The following is a 20,309-nucleotide window of genomic DNA, read 5'->3' on the forward strand; positions in this document are numbered from 1 at the left end:
CTAATTTTTGCAAATCTGCTGCTGTATGGTTTATGGTAAGTCTTACAGTGTTTCTCTTGACTGCATTTAAAAATCTGCCTTGAATTTCAGCAAGAAAGGTGGCCTATAAGTAAATAAATACAAGATTATTTATTTATTACAATGTTATTTATTTATTACTGCAAACATTTTTCTGCTACCTTTCCACCCGGCTTGGAGCTCCCAAGGCAGGAAACAATAAAAAATATTCCAAGTAACATGCTATAAAAACAATCAAAAATAACAAAGAAAACATACACAAGGAGAATCAATGAGTGAACAGCAGAGGAAAAATAAACTAGCTGGCAGAACACAGTGATGGCGGGGGGAAACAGATGGGGAAGACATTCTGTAATTTGGTGCCATGATCAAGAAGGCCCTTTATCTGGCTGCTGTCTGTCTAGAACCACATGGACCCAAAGAAGGGCCTCTGAAGATGAATGTGCAAGTCAGGTAAGGATACTGATATAAGAACAGGCTGTATAACAGCTGCAAATAGGATGATGTTTTAAAAAATGGATTATCTGCAGTAGCCAATCAGGGCTGGTTCCAAATGCAACCAGGCAGGTGTTAAGGACCAAGGAGAGGAGATTTTAATCTACCTGAAATGTCCTCTCCCAGACTGTGGTCTCTCCACATTGGACTGCGCTGTCTGCTGTGAGGCAGGTGTTCCTTTCAAAAAGGTTGAAAACCAGGGAGCTATGCTAACTTGGTATGGCTAGAGCACCCAGGTGGAAGCCCCATCTGCCTAACATGAGAGGTATTAGGGATGCCAGCCTCCAGGTTAAGGTGACCAGATTTTAACATTGGTAAAGCGGGACACCATTGACTGGGGGGGGGGGCTTTGATTAAAAATTTTGTCTATAGAGCAACAAACATTTTCATAGAACGCAAAAATAGTATTGTTATTACAACATAAGTACAGTTTGCCGGGTACCCCCAGATGTCCCTCCAAAAGTGGGACAATCTAGTCACCTTACTCCAGGTGCGACCTGGGAATCCCCCGGAATTATAGCTCATCTCCAGGTGACAGAGGTCAGTTCCACTGAAGAAAATGGCTGCTTTGGACGATGGCCTACATAGCAGGATACTTCACTGAGATTCATCCCACTCCTGGCTCCACCCCCAAAGTCTCCAGGTCTTTCCCAACCCAGAGCTGGCACCCCTAGATATACTTCTGAGTCAACACGCTGGAGTGTAGTACTATGACTTGCCTTTGTTGCCTTGGCCTGGAGGAAGCATAAACGGGTAGCCTCTCTGGAAGTTACATTTAATGACTCCTCTTCCTTGCCCCCCACCTCCGCTGGAAGAATGTGGGGAGGGAAGGAGCTGTGTCTTCAGAGGCGGGGTGTGTGTTTGTGTGTGTCTCTATAAGAAATCGGGGCGGGGACGCGGGGGGGGGGGGGGCTGGGAAACCAGACGACCCCACCCCCTTTCCTCCAGCAAATCCCGCCCTGCCAGTTTTGCCTTCGAATTTATTGAATCGCGTTGTGCTGTTCTAGCGGCGCCGAGCGTAGAAGCGGAGAGAGTCCGGTTTGGCTGGGGAAGGCAGCTCGGGGAAGGGAACCTGGTGGGTAGCCCCCTCCCGGAACGAAGGCGGAGGGGAGGAAAGGAGGCAGAGGCAAGCGAAGTTTGTCTCTGATGCCGCCAGACGCAGCCCGGTTGGAGAAACGGATGAGCCAGGCAGAAGCCTGCGTTTTGGGAAGCCGGGAGAGGCGGGGGGGGGGGGGGGGCATAGATCCTGTACCGATAAAGCGGCAGAGATCTGAGTAGCAGAGATTCGCCCTGATGGCACGGCGGGGCGGGGGCGCTTGCTTCGCTTTTTTGTGGTTGCATGTTTTGATCTGTGTGTTGGAAGGGCGGATTGCAAAAGTTGGGGAGAATGCGGGGTTCGGCCTTTCTGGATTCCGACGGCGGCGTCTTCTCATTCAGGTCATCCGTCGTGCTCTGTCCACCAAGATAAGTGAGGGGGGAATCAGCCGTATGGATGATATAAGCTGGGGAGTAGGTGGGTAAGGTTGGGGTTGGGAATTCAGGGGCTGTGCCTAGGGATGCCAGCCTCCAGGTGGGACCTGGGGACCCCCCCCCCCCGGGGTTACAGCTTGTCTCCAGACTATGGAGAGCGGTTCCCTTGAAGAAAACAGGTGCTTTGGAGGGTGGACTCTAGGGCGTGGTATCTCACTGGGGGTCCTCTCCTTCCCAGTCACCCCCTCCAAAACGCCACGAGTTTTCTGACCTGGATCTGGCAACCCTACTGTCAGTGGCCAGGGGGGACCTGGCAACCCTGGCTGCACCTTGTGTGCTGGGAGCCCCCTCGCCCACAGGAGGGACTCCCTCCCAACTGGCTTTCCTCTCCCCAGCCTCTGGGATATACGATCAAGCTGGTGTTACTACCTGCAGCCAGGAAGGGATGGAGTCACAACAGTGGTATTGCCCAGTTTGCCCCCTCCCCTGGTTGAACCCTTTCCTCTGGTGGGGATGTGGTTAGGTGGCTTGGGAAGAGCAACTCTGCCCTCCTAAGCAGAGTCCCAGTCTCCTTAGGGGTAGCATTTATTTATTTATCATATGATGTGTGTGTAGTGTAGCCAGGGGATCCGAGGATTGTCTGATAACCGGTCAAGGGGCGTTCGGAGGTTGTTTGCCATCGCCTGCCTCTGTATCAGGACCCCTGGTGTTTCCTGAAATCCTTGGGGGTCTCCCATCCAAATAGTAGCCAGGGTCAGCCCTGCTTCGCTTCCGAGACCTGACGGGATCGGCCTTGCCTGGCCTGTCCATGTCAGGGCCCAAGCAGTTGAAAAGAGCAAGAGACAGACTAAGGGGGCTACTAAAGCAATTCCGTCTTCCATATGTGTAGAAAGATGCACCTCCCTGTGGGATTGGTAGTGTTAGTTATAGCTTCCAGGTGCCAGTCTTGAGATAATAAAAGCCACTCTGGCGCCATGGTTAGATTTTTGGATGGGGAGGAAAGCCTGCTATGAAGGGTACTGGGAGATTGTAAACCAGTCTTATCTCTCTTAGCTTAACCTACATCCCAGAATTGTTGTGAGGATACAGTGGAAAAAAGGAACAGCCACATAGACTGCTGCATTGTGCTCCAGGCAGTAGGGCAGGGTGAAAAGAAGAGGAATAGGTAATGCTGTCCAGCGTTTCTACCAGAGTGCTCAGCTGGTATTATAGTGGTACTGTTGAATTGTGCACTGCCCTGACCTAGATAGTCCAGACGACCCTTATTCCATCAGATCTCGGAAGCTAAGCAGGGCTGAGTCTGGCTAGTCTTTGGATGGGAGACCCTTAAGGATTTGGATGGTAGTTCCTCCAAAGAACACTAGGGGTCATGATGAGAAGGCAGGAAATGGCAAACCACCTCCAAAGAATCCTTGGACCTTCTGGCTATACTATACACATGCCATGCAATAAATTAAAAAATTGTATGACTGTGGGATTCTTGGGCATTATATGGAACACATTCCATATAATGACCAAGGCGGCAGCTGGTGAGGCCTGCCACCGCTGCCCATCTTTGGAGGCCGTTCCCACTCTCCAGATGGCTGAGATGTGTGGCAGTGGCAGCACAGCCAATGGGGCTCAATGCTGGATGTCCCCAGGCGCCATCTACTGGCGCACTTCCTAGGGTGGGACAACAGATGTCACGTCTGTTACCATTTCTGTTACAGGGAGCGTGATAGTAGATGTGTTCCACTTCAGTAATAATAATGCAGTAGCTGGCAGGGCCAACAGAAAAACAAAGATTAAGAAAAACAGCAAAACTCCTTTATAAGTGAGAAGTTTCTTCATTTGAGAGGGGACTCTCCAGTTATGCAAAATAAGAGAAGAAGAAAAAAAGAAGCCCTCCGAATGGTCGGAGGATGCCTGAAAGTTCCAGAAGGCCTGAAATGCTGAGGGAGTGGAAAAGGAAAAGGGGGCTGTCCAAGCCTCTGAGAACATGGAAGGGAGATTTGTTTTATTCCCCTCTGCCTCTCCCTGGTTTCCCCCAGTTTATGATATTCTGATATAGTTTTGTTTAGTCTGTGTATCATGGAGCAAAGTTGTCCTAATATTTCACACACACCCCTTAATGGAGTGATATTGCAGATTCTGACAGATCTTTTTTCCCCCAGCAAGGATCCTTTACTATTGGAGGCGTCTTGGAAATGACCCCCCAGGACCCCACTGGTGCTGTTTTGGGCTCCTGGGGGCTTCTCTTCCTCCTTCTGGCTCCTCTGCCCTGCCATCTGTGCCCATCCCCCTGCGAGTGTTCCGAACCAGCCCGCACCGTGAAGTGTGTGCAGAAGGAGCTGACCGCTGTCCCAGCTGGTATTCCGGGATATACCCGCAACCTCTTTATAACCGGAAACCAGATCACTCGCATTGGTAACCAGGACTTCCAAGGGCTGACCAATCTGGTTACCCTCTCGCTGGCCAACAACAGGTAAAATTTTCTGAAAATGGGGAACAAAGTTTTTGTGTGTGTGTGTGTGTGTGTAAGTGTACAAATTGTTTCCATCTCAAAAGGGCAGCTGGGAGATGCAACACTGAAATGAAACGTTGATTGCATCCTATTAAAAATTCCCTCCCTGCAAACCCATGGCCAGAAACGTTATAACGAAGGGCATCTGCTATTGACAGTTCTGACTAGTGCAGTGGTTACAGTGTTGGACCAGGATCTGGGAGACCCAGATTCAAACACCCCACTTTGATGCAGAAGCCTGCTGAGACAAGTGATGTTCATCCTTTCAACTGTGGTGCAATCTGTGCTCGCTTGCCTTTCATGTGGACGTGCAGGCATTGCCATGGTAACAAGCTCGTCTGCTGGCAGCAAAGGCCCAGGCCTGATGCCCTTTCGAATTCCTGCCAGTGGGGAGAAGTGCAAAGAGGTCTCCTGCACATCCCATTTCTGAGACCCTTCTGGCTAGAGGCATTGACCTCTGGTGATCTTTTGACCTTCCACTACATGGCCTGGCACAGCTGCTGCAGGTTCAGATCTGTTGGATGACCTCATGCGGTGAATGCAGAGGTGTCTTTGGGAAAAGATGGGCCTGCATTTATTTGGGAAAATGCAGGGCCTTCATTTATTCCATGTATCAATACCCTGCTTTGAGAGAGATTTCTCCAAAGGGACTCACAGTAAACGCAAAATGGATGGCCCACCAATATGCTAGCAGACGCAAAAGGACATGGCAGGGTACGAAAGAGAAGGGGAGTTTTCGACGGGGGGAGTGGTTGATGACACCATTCTTCTCTCCTCCATTTATCCTTTGAGGCTGGTCAGGCAGAGAGAGACTGGCTGGCTCAAGGTCAACTGGTGAGCTGCTGTGTCAGAGGATTCAAAGCTGGGTCTCCCAAGTCCTAATTGGGACACTTTACCCCCTCCGCTGGGCTAAGGACGAGGGAGGAAATTAGAATTTATATCCAGTTAGGATTAGGGTCAGGTTGACATCTATGTAAACTTCCTCATGTCTCCACCACTCTTGAGGAGAAATGGGGAAAGCTCCTGACTTGCTGCTATTCCAGAGAAGCAGAAAAGTCAGGTGAAAGCTTTTGCAAGTACCCTGAAAGGTTTCTGGGAAGTTGGCAAGGCCCATGGTTGTTAGGGCAAGGCAGTTTAGTTGTGGATCTGTCTTCTATGAGTTTGCCTAATCCCTTTTGGAAGTGAGTTCCTTAAGAAGAAGAAGAGAGAGGTTTTTGTACCCTGCTTTTCACTACCTGAAGGCGTTCCAAAGCGGTTTACAAACACCGTTCCCTTCTTCTCCCCCCAACAGATAACAGGTAGGTGGGACCAAGAAAGCTCTTGAGAACTGCTCTGCAAGAACAATTGTAAAGGAACTGTGACTGGCCCAAGGTCACCCAGCTGGCTGCATTGGAGGAGGAGTAGGGAATCAACCCCAGATCAAAGCAATTCTGTGTTGTGTGAAGTGCATCCTTTCATCAGTTCTAAATCTACTGCCTGTCAGCTTCTTGGGTGCCTGCAAATTCTCTTGGAAAAGAGAGTTCTCTCCCTCTGAATTGTCCTCATTGAGTTTAATTCTGTCACCCTCTATTGCACCTACACACACACAGTTACCAGAACAATATGTAGTATTATAAATGTAGCAGCAGAGAGATGTCTACAGTGGCTGGGGGGAGGCAGAGCTCAGAGCCGTAGCTCTGTGTTCCTTGAGTGCTGCTGTGGATTGGTCCCCAGTATGCCATGGGACTTCTACACTAGGATTGTTTTTTGCATGGGGAAGACTCTAAATTACTGAAGACTGGCCTGTTTTCTCTCTGCAGGATCAGCACGGTGGAGTCCCAGGCATTCTCCGGCCTCCAGAACCTACGTTACCTGGATCTGAGTAACAACCCCCTGTTTACCATTCATTCTGAAGCATTCAATGCCACGGCTAACTCCATTCAGGAGCTAAATCTTAGCCATTCCTTGTACAACTATTCTGCTATCCATTCCTTGGGGACAGCCCTTGCCCAAGGAGGCTTCCAAAACCTCTCCAGGCTTGAGCTGACCAGCAATGAGATTATATACTTGCCACCAGGCATGTTCTCCAGCCTCGGCCAACTCAAGCACCTGGATCTGCGGAACAACTCTCTGGTGGACATTAAGAATTCCACTTTCGCCAGCCTTAACCTCAAGTTCCTTGACCTAACCTTGAACGCCTTCAAGACCCTGAGGAAAGAAGCTCTGTCTGTGTTCGGGAGGCAGCTGCACCTCCGCATCTTCCTCAGGGACAATCCTTTTGTGTGCAATTGTGACATTGAGGATCTGGTGAGCTGGCTGAACCAAAGCTGGCAGGTCGCTGATGTGGACCAACTGGTCTGTGCCTCCCCTCAGGAACTGCAGAACGCCTCCTTGGTGGGCCTGGTAGGGTCAGAGTTGGCGTGCCGCTCCAACCAAGCCGGAGAAAATGCTTTTCAGACCTCTTATGCTGCCTTAGGCATGGTCCTTGGAGTAATCGGTGTCATTTTCCTCTTTGTGCTGTATCTAAACCGTAAAGGTATCAAGATGTGGGTGAACAGCATGCGGAATGCTTGCCAGAACTTGCTGGAAGAGTATCGCTATCGCTATGAGACGGATTCTGATCGCCGTATCGCACAAGTGTTGGCGTTGGACATGTAACACTTCTCTTGGTGACTGATTTGAAGGGGGGGGGTCTTGTTTCTGTCAGTAAATCTGAAAAGGTCCATCTGCCCTTACAACAAAGACTGCCTTTTCCACAGCAAAATGCTGGGCCTTACAAGGGTCTGCAGATAAGGTTCTTGAGGAACCTCAGATGAATGTATGAAGCCACCTTGTATATAGACCAAATACATCTAGGTCAACTTTGTTTGCTATGACTGGCAGTAACTCTCAAGGATCTGGTCAGGAAAGACCTTTCTCTGCCTGTCTAGTTCTGGGATGCTTGAACTGGAGATGCCAAGGACTGAACCTGGGATCGTCTGCACACAGAGCAGAAATTTTAACCCAGAGCAGCAGCCACAGTCTTTCTCCAGTCTAATTGCATAGTCCTCACACACAAACTTTCTGCAGACATCAGTTTTTTAGGTGCCCCCTGTGCACAGATCTGTCACAATGCTCAAGTGCCATAGCCAGATTTTTAAGCTTGTTAGAGGTTTTTACTTCTTCCTGTGGACCAATGATCTATCCTGCAAGGTTCCTAGAAAACTCCAGTGCTTATGCCATCTTGGTGATAGTCCTGGAAATTTGTCACAGCCAAAGTAACCAAGAGTCTTACAGCACCTTGAAGGCTAACAGATTAGAAAAAGAAGATGACTTGTTTTTTACCTTGTGTTTCACTACGCCAAGGAATCTCCAAGTGTCTTACAATTGTCTTCCCTTCCTTTCCCCACAACAGAGCCCCTGTGAGGTAGGTAGGGCTGAGAGAGCTCTGAGAGAAACTGCTCTGTGAGAACAGCTCTAACAGGACTGTGACTAACCCAGGGTTACCCAGCAGACTGTAGGTGAAGAAATGAGGAATCAAACCCAGCTCTTCAGATGAGAGGCCGCCACTCTTAACCAGTACACCGAGCTGGCTCTAATATTGTAAGAATCAGTGTATGAAAATGTGTATGCGTGTTTTTTTTTCAGGGGTGTGTGTCCGGCATGGCTAAATACTGGAGTCACTTTTGTAGAAGGAAGTGGGACATATATCTCTGTGCTATAGTGGTTAGACTGAGTGTTGGAAGGAACTGGGCTCTGGGAGACCTAGGTTTGAATCCTCAGCCCAATCTGTCTTGTGGAGTTATTCTGATGATAAAATGGGAGGAGAGGAGAACTCTGTATGCTGTTTGCTTCCCCATTGGAAAGAAAGGTTGGGTGTAAGTGAAGTCAATTTTTAAAAATAAAACAGACATAAGAGCAACCGTGCTGGATCAGACTAATGGTACTTCTAGCTCAGCATCCTGCTTTACACAGTTGCTAATGAAGTGGTCCAGGAAAGCAGGCCCAGAGACCAAGGGATTCCCGCTTGTTGCCTCCCCCCACTTTTGCCCAGAAAGATCGGATATGGCAGCACCAATTGTGAAGGTTCTGGCTTAGTCTAAACAGCTGCCCCCCCGCTCCTCCTCTTTGGCCTGGATTGCAGCCTTTTCCTGTCAGGCTTGTTCAGACCTCCTAGAAACCAAAATGGCTGAGAGATTTAAAATGATTATTATAAAATATATTAAACACACCTTTTGTTGCACAGTGCTCTCCTGGACTGAAGTGAAATCTACTATGTGTGGCTGTGTACATATCAAAAGAAGGTGTTTGGATCTCCTTCAGACCTGATGCAGCCATTCAAGCGGGATCTCTGTTCTATGCATGTGTCACTTTCTAATTCATAATATTGGAATCCTTTCCTAAAATGCGACATGATGCCCAAACCTCCCTGAACTGAGAGAACAGGCATGTTGGGCAGAAACTCTGTTGTTGCAGTGCATCCTGTGCCACTTTCCATTCCTTTATTTCACCCCTCCTCTTATGTTCCAGGGTATTAAGACAAAATCAGGCATTGAGTGAGCGTGTTCATAGAAAACGTTTCCAGTGTTGTCTTGTAAAACTCCAGGCCCTTTTATTTGTCTTATAAACACTGCGTTTGGGAAGGAGGGGAGAGGCTTCCTGACTGTCACAGTAGCCAGCCAATCAGTATTCTGTATACATGGCTTCAGAAGCTGGTGGTTACTCAGCTCAATTTTCTGAGGAAGAGAAAGGATGCAGAATTAGTGGAGAACATGCAAATAAGGGTTCCCAGTGTTGTGAACTGCAGCAGTCTTGTACAAGTCAGTGGTCAGCCTTATGGGCTAGATTAGGCTTAACCATCTTCAGTTTGGGAACTGAGTCCTTCACCCCCTCACTGGCAGTCTTCAAGCAAAGGTTGGATACACACTTTTCTTGGATGCTTTAGGATGCTTAGGGCTGATCCTGCATTGAGCAGGGGGTTGGACTAGATGGCCTGTATGGCCCCTTCCAACTCTATGATTCTATGGGCCTTCAGCTATGGGGGAGGGGGGTTCCCAGGGAAGCTCCATGGTTTTCAAAAGTTGGCACCTGAGCTGTCCTGTTATTTGTCACAGAGGTGATGATGACCTGGATATTTGGTAAGTACCACACCTTGAGCAAAGTTTCTCTAAGATTAGTGCCTGCCAGGCCAAGCTCACAGTTTGAGGTGGAGGCTCCCGAAATATCTGTGGCTCTCAAACTGTGAACCAGCCATATAATTTTATTTGCCAATCTGACTGGTAGAACAGCCTCTTAAATTACTGACTTACCACAGGGTTGATGCTCTAACATGAAATCTTCATCCAACTGAGTTCCGGCCTGCTATAAAAATAATTGTGGGGAATCCATTAAGTCCGTGCTTTGTTGGATGGAAGATTGACACAAGAACAGCTTTCTCAAAAGAAAGGAGGGGTGTGGGAAAGATCTGTAGTACTGTAACCCAGCTCTCACCCCCTGTTGGGTTTCATCAGTTTGTCTGGAAGGCAGCCTGTGAGATTTGGAAGATCAAAGGCTGCCGTATGGACAGCCTTCCCATACCAAAAGGATTTGGGGGTAAAAATCTGTGCGTATAAATGTACGTAGTCAAGATGTGCAAAAGATATTTAAGAAGAAGAAATGGGAATTTAAAAACCTTTTTCCAACATGCTCAGCTGCATACTATTCAGCAAATCTGTCAGAGATTGAAGCCAGAAACTCCCTTGTCATCGATTAAGATGACATGTTTGTGGAGTGACAACACTGTCGCTTCCTCAGTCTGTTAACTATGGCGACCTCCCCCCAAATCTAGATCACCAAGACCTTGAAAGATATTTTTAAATCCTGAAAAAAACATACCTGTCTTACCTGGTGGGAGTATATTGCATATAGCAGATTCCTGGTGCAGACCATAAACAACTGATGCAAGATTGGTGTTCCTACCATCTTGCAAAGATAACTTTATCAAGGGAACTGACACATCTGTAGAAACAGTGGAGATAACAGATGTTACGCTTATATCTTGCATCATAAATATGCAACAACAGAAATAAGACTCACAGATTAGTTCAGTTCACTCTAAAACACATAATAAACAGTTTGCAAGCTGCTTTGCAGACTCCTAAATCAAAATTTAGAATATATTTATATTTCTCACTGGAGTAGAACTCTCCTCCTCACAATTTAAAAAACAAACCTTATATGATAGCTACATTCTGCATTAATCTCAAACCAATCTAGCGGCAGGCTCGTCTTCTAGTTGATGTATGATGTTAGGAGAATTGTATGCAATATGAATATAATGACTGTTTTCACAGATGTGTTATTTTCCTTGATACAGATTGGCTGGGAAACACCAGTCCTCATTGCTGAGTCTCTGCAATTTTTCGGAAAGTTTTTATAGCTGGTTTGGATTCCGTATCCTTTGAAGATCATTATCATTATTATTAATTCGATTTGTATGACCGCCGCTCTCGGAAACTGGCTCGTGGCGGTTCACAATATTTCAATATAAATCAATACATTAAAACCATTACAATTCCCCATTAAAAACCCCATAAACAGTGACTCGGTCACAATGATGGTGATTGAATAAAACTATTCCCACTCAGGCCCACTGGATGGGCAGAATGGAGTGGATGGATAATTGGGCATCGGGTGGAACAATCTGGGGAACAAAGCCGGTCTAATACTGGCCTCCCACCCCCACCCCCGGGGAGAGGGGTCCGATGCTGGAATCTTGCAAACTGATTTGTTTGTATGTGTTCGTTCCCTTCGAAAGAGTTGGGATTGGGATAATGGAGGACCGGGGGCTGTTGTTAGGTCATGTGATCTGAGTGGCTGTTCAAGGTGCCTCCCTAGGAGAAGGATGCCAGAGGGGAAGGATAGCACTGGTGGAGCTGAAAGAGGAAGTCGCAGGCCTGGCTTGCTATTGCTGCCTGGTCCAAGGCTTTGACGTAGGGTCGCCAGTTCCGGGTTGGGAAAGGTGGGGCTGGGAGTGGGAGGGATTTGGGGTGGGGAGGGACCTCAGTGGAGTATAATGCTATGGAGTCTGCCCTCCAAAGCAGCTGTTTTCTCCAAGGGAACTGATCTCTGTGGCTTGGAGATGAGCTATAATTCCTGGGGTCCCACCTGGGTTCAGGCGTCCCTACTTTGATGTTCTGCTCGCCTGGGGCAGCAAAATATCTTGAACCAGCCCTGAGGAAGAGCTTGCCATCTCCTACAGCCATTCACAGACACTGCCCTACTTGTTATTGGGTCAACCACTGATCTTTACTACCTTTTAAAATGTGTGGCGTGTGTAATGTTACCAACTTTTAGGCAGGAGTTTTGGAATTACTATTAGTCTCTAGGCTCCATAGACTGGAAGGAATGGAAGGGATGGCAGCTTCAGAGGTGAGAATCTATGCTCTACTACAGAACAGAGATGGAAGTCCTACAGTGACATATCTCCCTTGAGCTCCCTTCCTGTACCCCAGATTCTACTCTTCCCAGGCCCCACACTCAAAGTGTCAGGAGCTAAACTCACATGTTGAGATGATGTCAATGGAAGTGAACAAGGAAGTTTTTGTGTTTGGATCCAGACCGATCACAGAATCATAGAGTTGGAAGGGGCCTCCAGGGTCATCTAGTCCAATCCCCCTGCACTATGCAGGAACTCACAACTACCTGCCCACCCACAGTGACCCCAGTTTCATGCCCAAGTGAACCCCACCCCCCCAAAAAAACAAACAGAAAAAAAGCTCTCCAGAATCCAGCCTGGGCTAGAGGAAATTCACCTACCATCCCACAGTGGCGATCAGCAATTACCTGCTTAGCAAGGGTATGTAAATTGAATGCTGGTGCTAAACCATCTGAAACCACTGAAGGAGGGTGAAGGAAGATATCCATTTTTATCACATTTGATGACTGCAAATCATATTCATTTTTGTCACACTCAAAGGCACTGTAAATGATTTTCATACTTGAGTGCTCCCTCCTCTCTTCCTTGGTGCACGGAGTGAAACTTCCTGGTTTGGGAAACCTTAAATCAAGCTCCAAATTGGCCATGATGTCTGATTTTGGAGGCCTGGGAAAATAACATTGTATCCTCCACCTCTGGATTTTAATTCCAGATTAGAGTAGGGATCTAAATTTGGCGTAATAAAGCAACCATTTAATAAATAATGGAATTGTTTCTTGTTTAAACATTCACAAATTTATAAAAGACCTAGTCCACATGCATATTGTTTACTTCCCTTGTTGACTTTTTCTTAAGTGACATTAATACAATAATGTCCTCTGGAGTGAGCCTTGTGTTGCAGACCATGAACAAAAATGCCAACAATGGAGATAGATTCAGGTGGGTGTGAAGATTCAGGTGGGTAGCCATGTTGGTCTGAAGCAGCAGAACAAAATCCAGTGGCACCTTGAAGCAGAAGCAGAGCTGGCTTTATACCCTGCTTTTCACTAAATGAAGGAGTCCCAAAGTGGCTTTCAAACACCTGTCCATTCCTCTCCACAACAGACACCAAGAGAACAATTCTTAGAGAACTGTGACTAGCCCAAGGTTACTCAGCTGGCTGCATATGGAAGAGTGGGGAATCAAACCCGGTTCTCCAGATTAAAATATGCTGCTTTTAGCCATTACACCACACCGATCTCTCTAAGAGCAACAACGTTTTATTCAAGATACAGGCTTGTGTGTACATGCATACTTCTTCAGATACAAAGATACAACACTGGAAAATGCACCTCCTGCAGGAACAGATGACTCTGGAATGAACAGGTAAGCCAGTTTTCCAGGACTTGAAAAACATTTTGACATTTACAGTCATATATAAATGGTAAACAAATTCTTATAATTTAATTGTTTAATATTTAATGTTTTACAGCATCAGTTTAGGATCCTGATTTATAGGGAGAAAATATCACTATAAGCAAAAGCTTCTGAACTTAAAAACTTAAATTAACTGCTCTTTTAAAGTAAGTTCTTAATATGAATAAAGGCAAATATAAAATCACAGCCCCTGGACTTGGTGAGAGAATGATAGAAGTTACTTTGGGTTGTGTGGATGACACTGATTTTTGGTTCAGTTCTCTGAAGCCCCACTTGCTGAGATGAGCAGATGTCTCTGACTGTCTTCCAACATCATAACAAAACCACAATTTGATTGAAATGTGAAGTAATCTCAAATGCCATGTTCTTTTTCTCTCATGTGTGGAACGAGGATGAAAGGCTTTGGGGGCTGTGCATGAAGAGTTTCTGATTTCTTTGGATGTTTTAACAAATTGGGCTTTGTGTGTGTGTGTGCGTGTTTGTCTGCAAACCAAGAATTCTAAACCATGTCTTAATTCTAATTTAGTGTCCCAGTTTCTCTGCAACAAACATTTAACAGCTTTCCTCATTCTGATTGTGCCTGTGACCCAGGTAGGTAAGACTTCTGGCTTGAGCAGAGTCTTCTGAAACTCAACCCATCCAAGAAGGAGGTCCTATGGCTGGGTGGGAAGGGGGCAGAACAGGAAGCGCGTTTACCCTCCCTGGTTGGGACACAACTTACCACTGCACCTCAAGTCAGGAATTTGGGAGTGATCTTGGATGGCTCACTGGCCATGGAGGCACAGGTCAAAAAAGTAGCCCACCAGGCGTTTTTCCATCTCCATCAGGCACGGCTACTAGCGCACTATCTGTCCCCCAAACATCTGGCCATGGTGATCCATGCAAGAGTCACTTCCAGAATTGATTTCTGTAACTTGCTCTACGCAGGCCTGCTCTTGTCCCTGACCCAGAAATTACAGATGGCGCAAAATGCAGAGGCTATGCACCTCGCAGGGCTTTGTGCTCTGCGGGTTCCAACTTGCTTGTCATACCCAATCTCAGAGAAGTACGTTTGGCTTCGGCCAGGGCCTTTTCGGTCCTGGTCCCAACCTAGTGGAATGAGCCCACAGAAGAGCTGCGGGCCCTGGGAGAGCTTTTGGCCTGCAAAATGGAGCTCTTCCGCCAGGTCTATGGATGAGGCCAGTGCTGGTAGAAGATCGGACGGGGCTCCCCGCTGGAAGATGTGCTCTGACACTGGTCCATCTATTGGTGTGGTTGTTTGCAATAACCCGCCCCTAACCGCCAGGCTGATAGTTGGGGTTGTTAAGTTAATAATTATTATTTCTGCCATTTGGTTCTGTAATTATTTGTAAGTTTATGGGGTTTTTATTGGGGGGGTTAATTGAGGATTGTTTTTATTGCGTTGAATTTGCTATGTAACCCACCATGAGCTGGTATGCCAAGAGTGGTGGGTAACAAATTGAACAACAACAACAACAACAAAAGAGGTGAACAGAGGAAAACTTTTTGCCTTTTTTGTTTTCTTTGCTGGTGTTGTTCCCAAGCAATTCATCCTTGAGAAAGTGGTATATGGAATGCATGCATGCCCTTCAATATTTACAAAGCAAAATAGGTCCACACTGTTTTCATAACAATGAACACAGCCTGAGAATCCCCTTTTGATAAACCTTTTTGACAGACTGAGGGGATCGACAGGGCCTTAAACTACATACCTTCCCCTCAGTTACCAGGTACTATGAAGGTAGCAAGTGTATACGCTGTGCTATCATGAGAGAAGTTTTGTGGCGAGCAAATAGAATCTGCAGATTGCAGAGGCAGGAATTGTATATTAACAACACAAGATTTAGTTACTTAAAAGTTGGTTTCAAAGAACAGGTCAGCAGCACAGGTCTCCAGGTAGGCCAGGGAGAAACCTAGCTGAGACACATTAATTTAAACTAGTGCTGGCTTCAGAGAGAGTCATTTGAATGTATTTTTAATACTTTCAGGCATCATCAGGATTTTACTGACTAGCTTCTAGATCGGATCCTCTTGTATAAAACCATCCAGACCAGCCTGTCCTTTCCCAAGAGTCAGACTAAGTGGCATAATGTCTGTTCATTACCAGAAAGAAGGCTAACTACTCTGTTCTCACACAGAAATAGAGTTAAATGACTTTTCTGCACTGCCAAGCGGAGCTACCCTTTCTTCCATCTGCTTTTTCTGAGCCAGAGCTGAACTCACCCTGTTCTCTTCTTGAGGCAGAAACGGAAGTTCTTCTGCACTCTCCTTGTGGTAGACCCAAACTCAGCTCCTGCCATCTTCCCTCCCTGGATTCTTTCCTCATTTTGAAAGGTAATTGGACGCTGCATCAGCACTTCCATAGGTTCCAGTGAGTGGCTGCGTTCCCCTTCAGGAGCAGAACAGCCTCCTGTTCACCCCCTCCCAAACACAAATTTTGCATTTTGGAGGAAGACCTATGCTACCTAGAACACATTATATTCAGGCACTCCGTGACAGCCTTTTTACCCATTTAAAAGTAAAGGGCATGTTTACATTTGAAAATCTCCATCCCTCCTCCCCTCTCCCTCTGTAGTTCTACAATGGATAATCAACCGTATGTATATCTTTGGGCCATTTCGCACGGCTTCAAAGTAGCAGAATGGTTGCTATTTGGAAACGCTACTAATTTGCCATAACCCACGACGTCGTAGACAATCTGCAACAATCCTGAAACCAATCAGCAAAAAGCGCTTCGTTGTGGCGCTTTCAGGGGAATCCAGAAAAGTGGATTCACCCTCCGGATAGCGATACACTCCTGCAACCAATCTGCAACAGTAGCGCTAAAGACCTGTGCATTACCATTGTTGCTGGTTCTTCAAAGTCCCTCCCCCTGGCTCTCTCCTCCAAACTTCCGGCGAAGCGATCGCCATTTTTTTTTCTCCGAGCGAGCGGGGATAAACGCACCGGCGAGCCTCTTTCTGTTTAGAGGCTTCCCTGGCTTCAGTCCTTCACCTTTAGTCACTAAGCACAAACCACTGAAAAGCCCGTTTGCTGAAATAAAGTCCCTTTATTTTTTACAAATAAATTCAGCCGAAAATTGGGCCCGTGAGAGGGGGGGGGGATTTTTTTTTTATCACTCGAGGCAGCGTGCAAACGATCATACAATCAAACGACAGCTCACATTAGGCAGCTGGATGGGTCTCTCCGTAGCAACGAATCTACCTAGATTCATTGCTATGGGTCGTTTTTTTTTTAAAAAAACCTTTCTTAAAGGGAAAGGGGCTGTTTGGGAACATGCTAACGGCTGCCCATTGGCTGCTTGACGGCCAGGGGCGGGACGAGCTTGGCAATAGCGCTTCCTTTCTAGCGATTTCTGCCGAGACCGGAAGCCTGTGGGAAACGCTAAAAAACGCAACTGATTCCACTACAAAGGCAGGTATGCATAACGACGAATTCCACTATTTTAAATGGCGATTTTTCATTCCGCAAACAATTTGCAACAAAGATCCCTGTGCGAAAAGGCCCTTTGTGTCCCCTGGCCTCACAGGGTCCTTTGGCCAAGTGTGACATTACCCCAAAACATACCAGACTGGAAAACCTTTTACGCTTTTATTTTAGCTGCAGCAAAGGAAAAAGCAGTCACAGAGGCCTAATTGTCCTGAAAGATCTGTGCAAAAAAAAAAAAAAAGGATTACATAGTGTTATATACTTTTACCTCAGGGGGCTGGCCATAATGACCAATGCCATAATTCCCCACCCCTCATTTCAACTCCAGGACCACCCCCAAAGTCATGGAAGGGTCACTGGATGATCGGGTATTGTTCTAGATCTTGTGACCCTCGGAACTGAAAGCCCAGTTTTAGGAGCTCCAAACACAACTGAGGAATAAAATATGATTAAAAACTGGCAGCAGCTGTCAAAACTGCATGATTTATAGTTCAATCCTATGCCAAGCTGTTCCAGCTCAAGCCCCTTTGATTTCAAGGAGCTGCGATCAGAGTAACTCTGCAGAAGATTCCACAGCAGGATTGTTGCAAGGAAAATTATTCCTTATACTTCTAGACCCATGTAGATATAGAGTAGCCCGCTGGTTTTAACTCTTGACAAATGTGTCTACTACAGATCTATGACAATGGAGAATCAGCCTGTGAAGGTTCTTCTAGCACAGAAATACACTAACAGGGAAAGAACAACCGTTGAGTGGCACCTTTAAGACCAACAATGTTTTATTGAAATAGAAGCTTTCATGTGCTGCACACTATGTCAGACATGGTGAAATAGAATATCCTTGACCATTGCATCTAGGTAGAGAGAAGGTGAGGAGGTTTAATCACTAGGAAGGGCTGGTTAGAGTCGGGATGCATAAGAAATTGGGTGATAAGAACTGAGATTGGATGGAGGCAGCTATCAGGATCTGTGAATAGCTATGAATAAGCATACATAGCTAATGGACAGATGCGAGAAGTCGTTTGAGTCCAGTGGCATCCCAAGGTCAAAAGGGAGAGGCATACAAGCACTGCTGGGAAGCAGTCTATTGTGAGCAGGGCAGTGGCCAGTGTTCCTCACTAGGTGGGGCTGTTGTATGTTCTAACGGAGCCTGAGAGACAAGAGAGAAACTTCTATAAGCCTGTCATCCAGCCCAAGCGTCTCTGTGTGTTTTAATGGCCTCAATAAAGTATTAGAACAGATTAAAATCAGAAATGATCTTCTAAAGGTCAGTGGCATTTACTTCTAATGAAAAATCCAGAATGGTGTAGTACCTGAAGGAACTGTACAGGACTCGGAAGAAGTGAGTCCAGATTCCCATAGAGCAGTGCCCCCAAACCTTTTTGTCACCAGGGACCGGTCAACGCTTGACAATTTTACTGAGGCCCGGGGGTCTTTTGCCGAGGGACGTCGCCACAGCCTGAGCCCCTGCTCCGCTTGCCTTCCCGCTGGGGAGCGCTGCCAGGAGCAGCAGCTGCGCAGTGCCATGGCGAGGAGGAGCCCCAGCCATGGTGGCCACCAGAGAGCACCAAAGGTGACCCAGCAGCAGAGTGGCAGGGCAGACCCCGAGGCAGCAGCCAGGGAGGAGGACGAGGAGGAGCCACGGCACAGGACTGACTGATCCATGGACCGGTCTCGGACCAGGGGTTGAGGACAGCTGCCATAGAGGACCTAATTGGGCGATAGGCTGGGAGTTTTACATAAGGAAGGTGAAGAAAAAGAGTTGTTTTTTATACCCCACTTTTCTCTACCCAAAGGAATTTCAAAGCAGCTTACAATCACCTTCCCTTCTTATCCACACAACAGACACCCTGTGAGGTAGGTGGGGTTGAGAGAGCCCTGACAGGACTGCTCAGTCAGAACAGCTTTATCAGGATTGGGACGAGCCCAAGGTCACCCAGCCAGCTGGCTGCATGCAGAGGAGGAGTGAGGAATCAAACCCAGTTCTCCAGATTAGAGTCTGTTGTTCTTAACTGCTATACCAAACTGACTTCTGGGGTTCGGTCAACTCACTTGGATTTGAATTGGGACCTCAGGGTACATGTATACATGACCTCATTCTCTTCTTTCAGTCAAAAATGGCCTTGGGAGGAGGGATTGCTATTTTCCAAGTGACAAATGCACACACACATTTACACAACAGGGCAAACAGCACTCCCTCAAAGCAGTTTTTGGTTGAGGAAATGGCTGTAGGAGAATTAAAAGTTGTCTCCCCTTGTACTACACTCCCAATCCAAAAGAGCCCCCTGTGTGTTTGATGAGTCAGAAAGTCATTGTCTTTACATGGGATCTCTCCAATGCATTGTGTAGTTAAGCTAAGAAACATGAAGCTCTGTGGGTGACCTTGAGCTGCCACTTGCTCTTTCAGCCTAATTTGCCTCACAAGGCTATTGTGAGCCTGCTTGGTGTAGTGGTTAGAAGTGTGGTTTGATTCCCCGTTCCTCCACATGCAACCAGCTGGGTGGCAGGTGCTGGTCCACAGAAGTCCTGGGTGACCTCCAGGCCTTGGGTGGTATGAAGAAGGGCCACCTGTGGCCTAGCACCCACCATGGCCTAGTGCTTGCCCTAGCAAGCCCTGGGCTTTGGGTGAGGAAAGGGGCCTTCTGCAACTCCGAAAAAGCCATCTTTACAATGAGAGCTACTTCTTGATGGGAGCCTTCCTGCCCACCAGCGAGTGGGGGAGGGTGGGTGGCCATGCCCTCTGGTGCTGAACTGCCCAGCAGAAGCCCTCCTGCCCACTCACTGCCCCTTTTAGAGCCCATTTCTAAAACAGTCTTTGATACTAATACCTTGAATAAAACTTTGTTGGTCTTAAAGGTGCCGCCGAACACAAACTGTGTATCTGAAGAAGTGCCCATTCACACGGAAGCTTATACTTTGAATAAAACACTGTTTTTCTGTCCTCCATTAAAGTTTCTATTGGATTCACGCTTTGTTCCTCTTTCCTCTCAAATTGCTTTGGTGGAGAGCACGGATCAGTTCTACTGACTACAGTCCTCAGTCTCTAGTCCAGGGGGTTGCAACCTATGACGATATAGCCACATGTGGGAATGAAACATGGCACTTTAAAAAAAGAAGACAAACTCTTTAAACAAAGGTCTATTGCAGCAGTAGGTGGGTACATTAGAATAACGAGGATGTAAAGGGAATGGCAGGCCACAGTTTTGATGGGGCAAAAGGGCAACAACACAGAGGAGCAGTGGCCAGAAATCCCATAGCTGAACCATGTGCAGTTTTGATGCCAGTGCACTAAAATAATTGTGCAAGGTGCTCTTCCTGTGTATATTTAGGACTTATTGTAAGACCTCATGCATGCCATTGCCTAATAAAGGAACTGCAAGAACCAGTGTTTTGGCTGCAGATAGTTAACACTTTGAAGTTAACACTTATGAAGCCACAAGTCAGCTACTGGTAATGTTAGGAAATATATTTTCAGTTTTGACAGTGAGCTTCCTTAGCCCTGGCTCTTTGCTGATCTCTTGCTCCAAGTATTGCCGTTTGGCTCTCTGAACTGTCAAAGCCTTCTGACCCCTGTTCCAGTGGCTACTAGCGCCTTCCACTCCG

The 20,309-nt window shown here is 46.9% G+C and overlaps 1 protein-coding gene across 2 annotated transcripts; it reads left to right on the top strand.

Moving 5' to 3' along the window:
• Positions 1–1,464: 1,464 nt before the first annotated feature.
• Positions 1,465–10,776, top strand: LOC143837668 (trophoblast glycoprotein-like). 2 transcript variants are annotated; one of them, XM_077337739.1, is made up of 3 exons: positions 1,465–1,588; positions 4,137–4,447; positions 6,286–10,774. In XM_077337739.1, the coding sequence occupies exons 2-3, from the start codon at positions 4,170–4,172 to the stop codon at positions 7,121–7,123; spliced, it is 1,116 nt and encodes a 371-aa protein (XP_077193854.1). In that variant the 5' UTR covers positions 1,465–1,588; positions 4,137–4,169; the 3' UTR covers positions 7,124–10,774. The 2 variants fall into 2 exon arrangements, with proteins under 2 accessions (XP_077193854.1, XP_077193855.1); XM_077337740.1 differs by having other exon boundaries at positions 1,514–1,588; positions 4,141–4,447; positions 6,286–10,776.
• Positions 10,777–20,309: the final 9,533 nt, after the last annotated feature.

This window comes from Paroedura picta, chromosome 5, assembly GCF_049243985.1.
Source record: "Paroedura picta isolate Pp20150507F chromosome 5, Ppicta_v3.0, whole genome shotgun sequence".
In the NCBI taxonomy this organism is placed as follows: Eukaryota; Metazoa; Chordata; class Lepidosauria; order Squamata; family Gekkonidae; genus Paroedura; species Paroedura picta.

Bases quoted from the DNA above. Each gene is read 5' to 3' on its own strand.
- LOC143837668 (XM_077337739.1), top strand. From the start codon at position 4,170: ATGACCCCCCAGGACCCCACTGGTGCTGTTTTGGGCTCCTGGGGGCTT. The intron at 4,448-6,285 runs GTAAAATTTTCT...TTCTCTCTGCAG, and splicing joins CTCTCGCTGGCCAACAACAG to GATCAGCACGGTGGAGTCCC.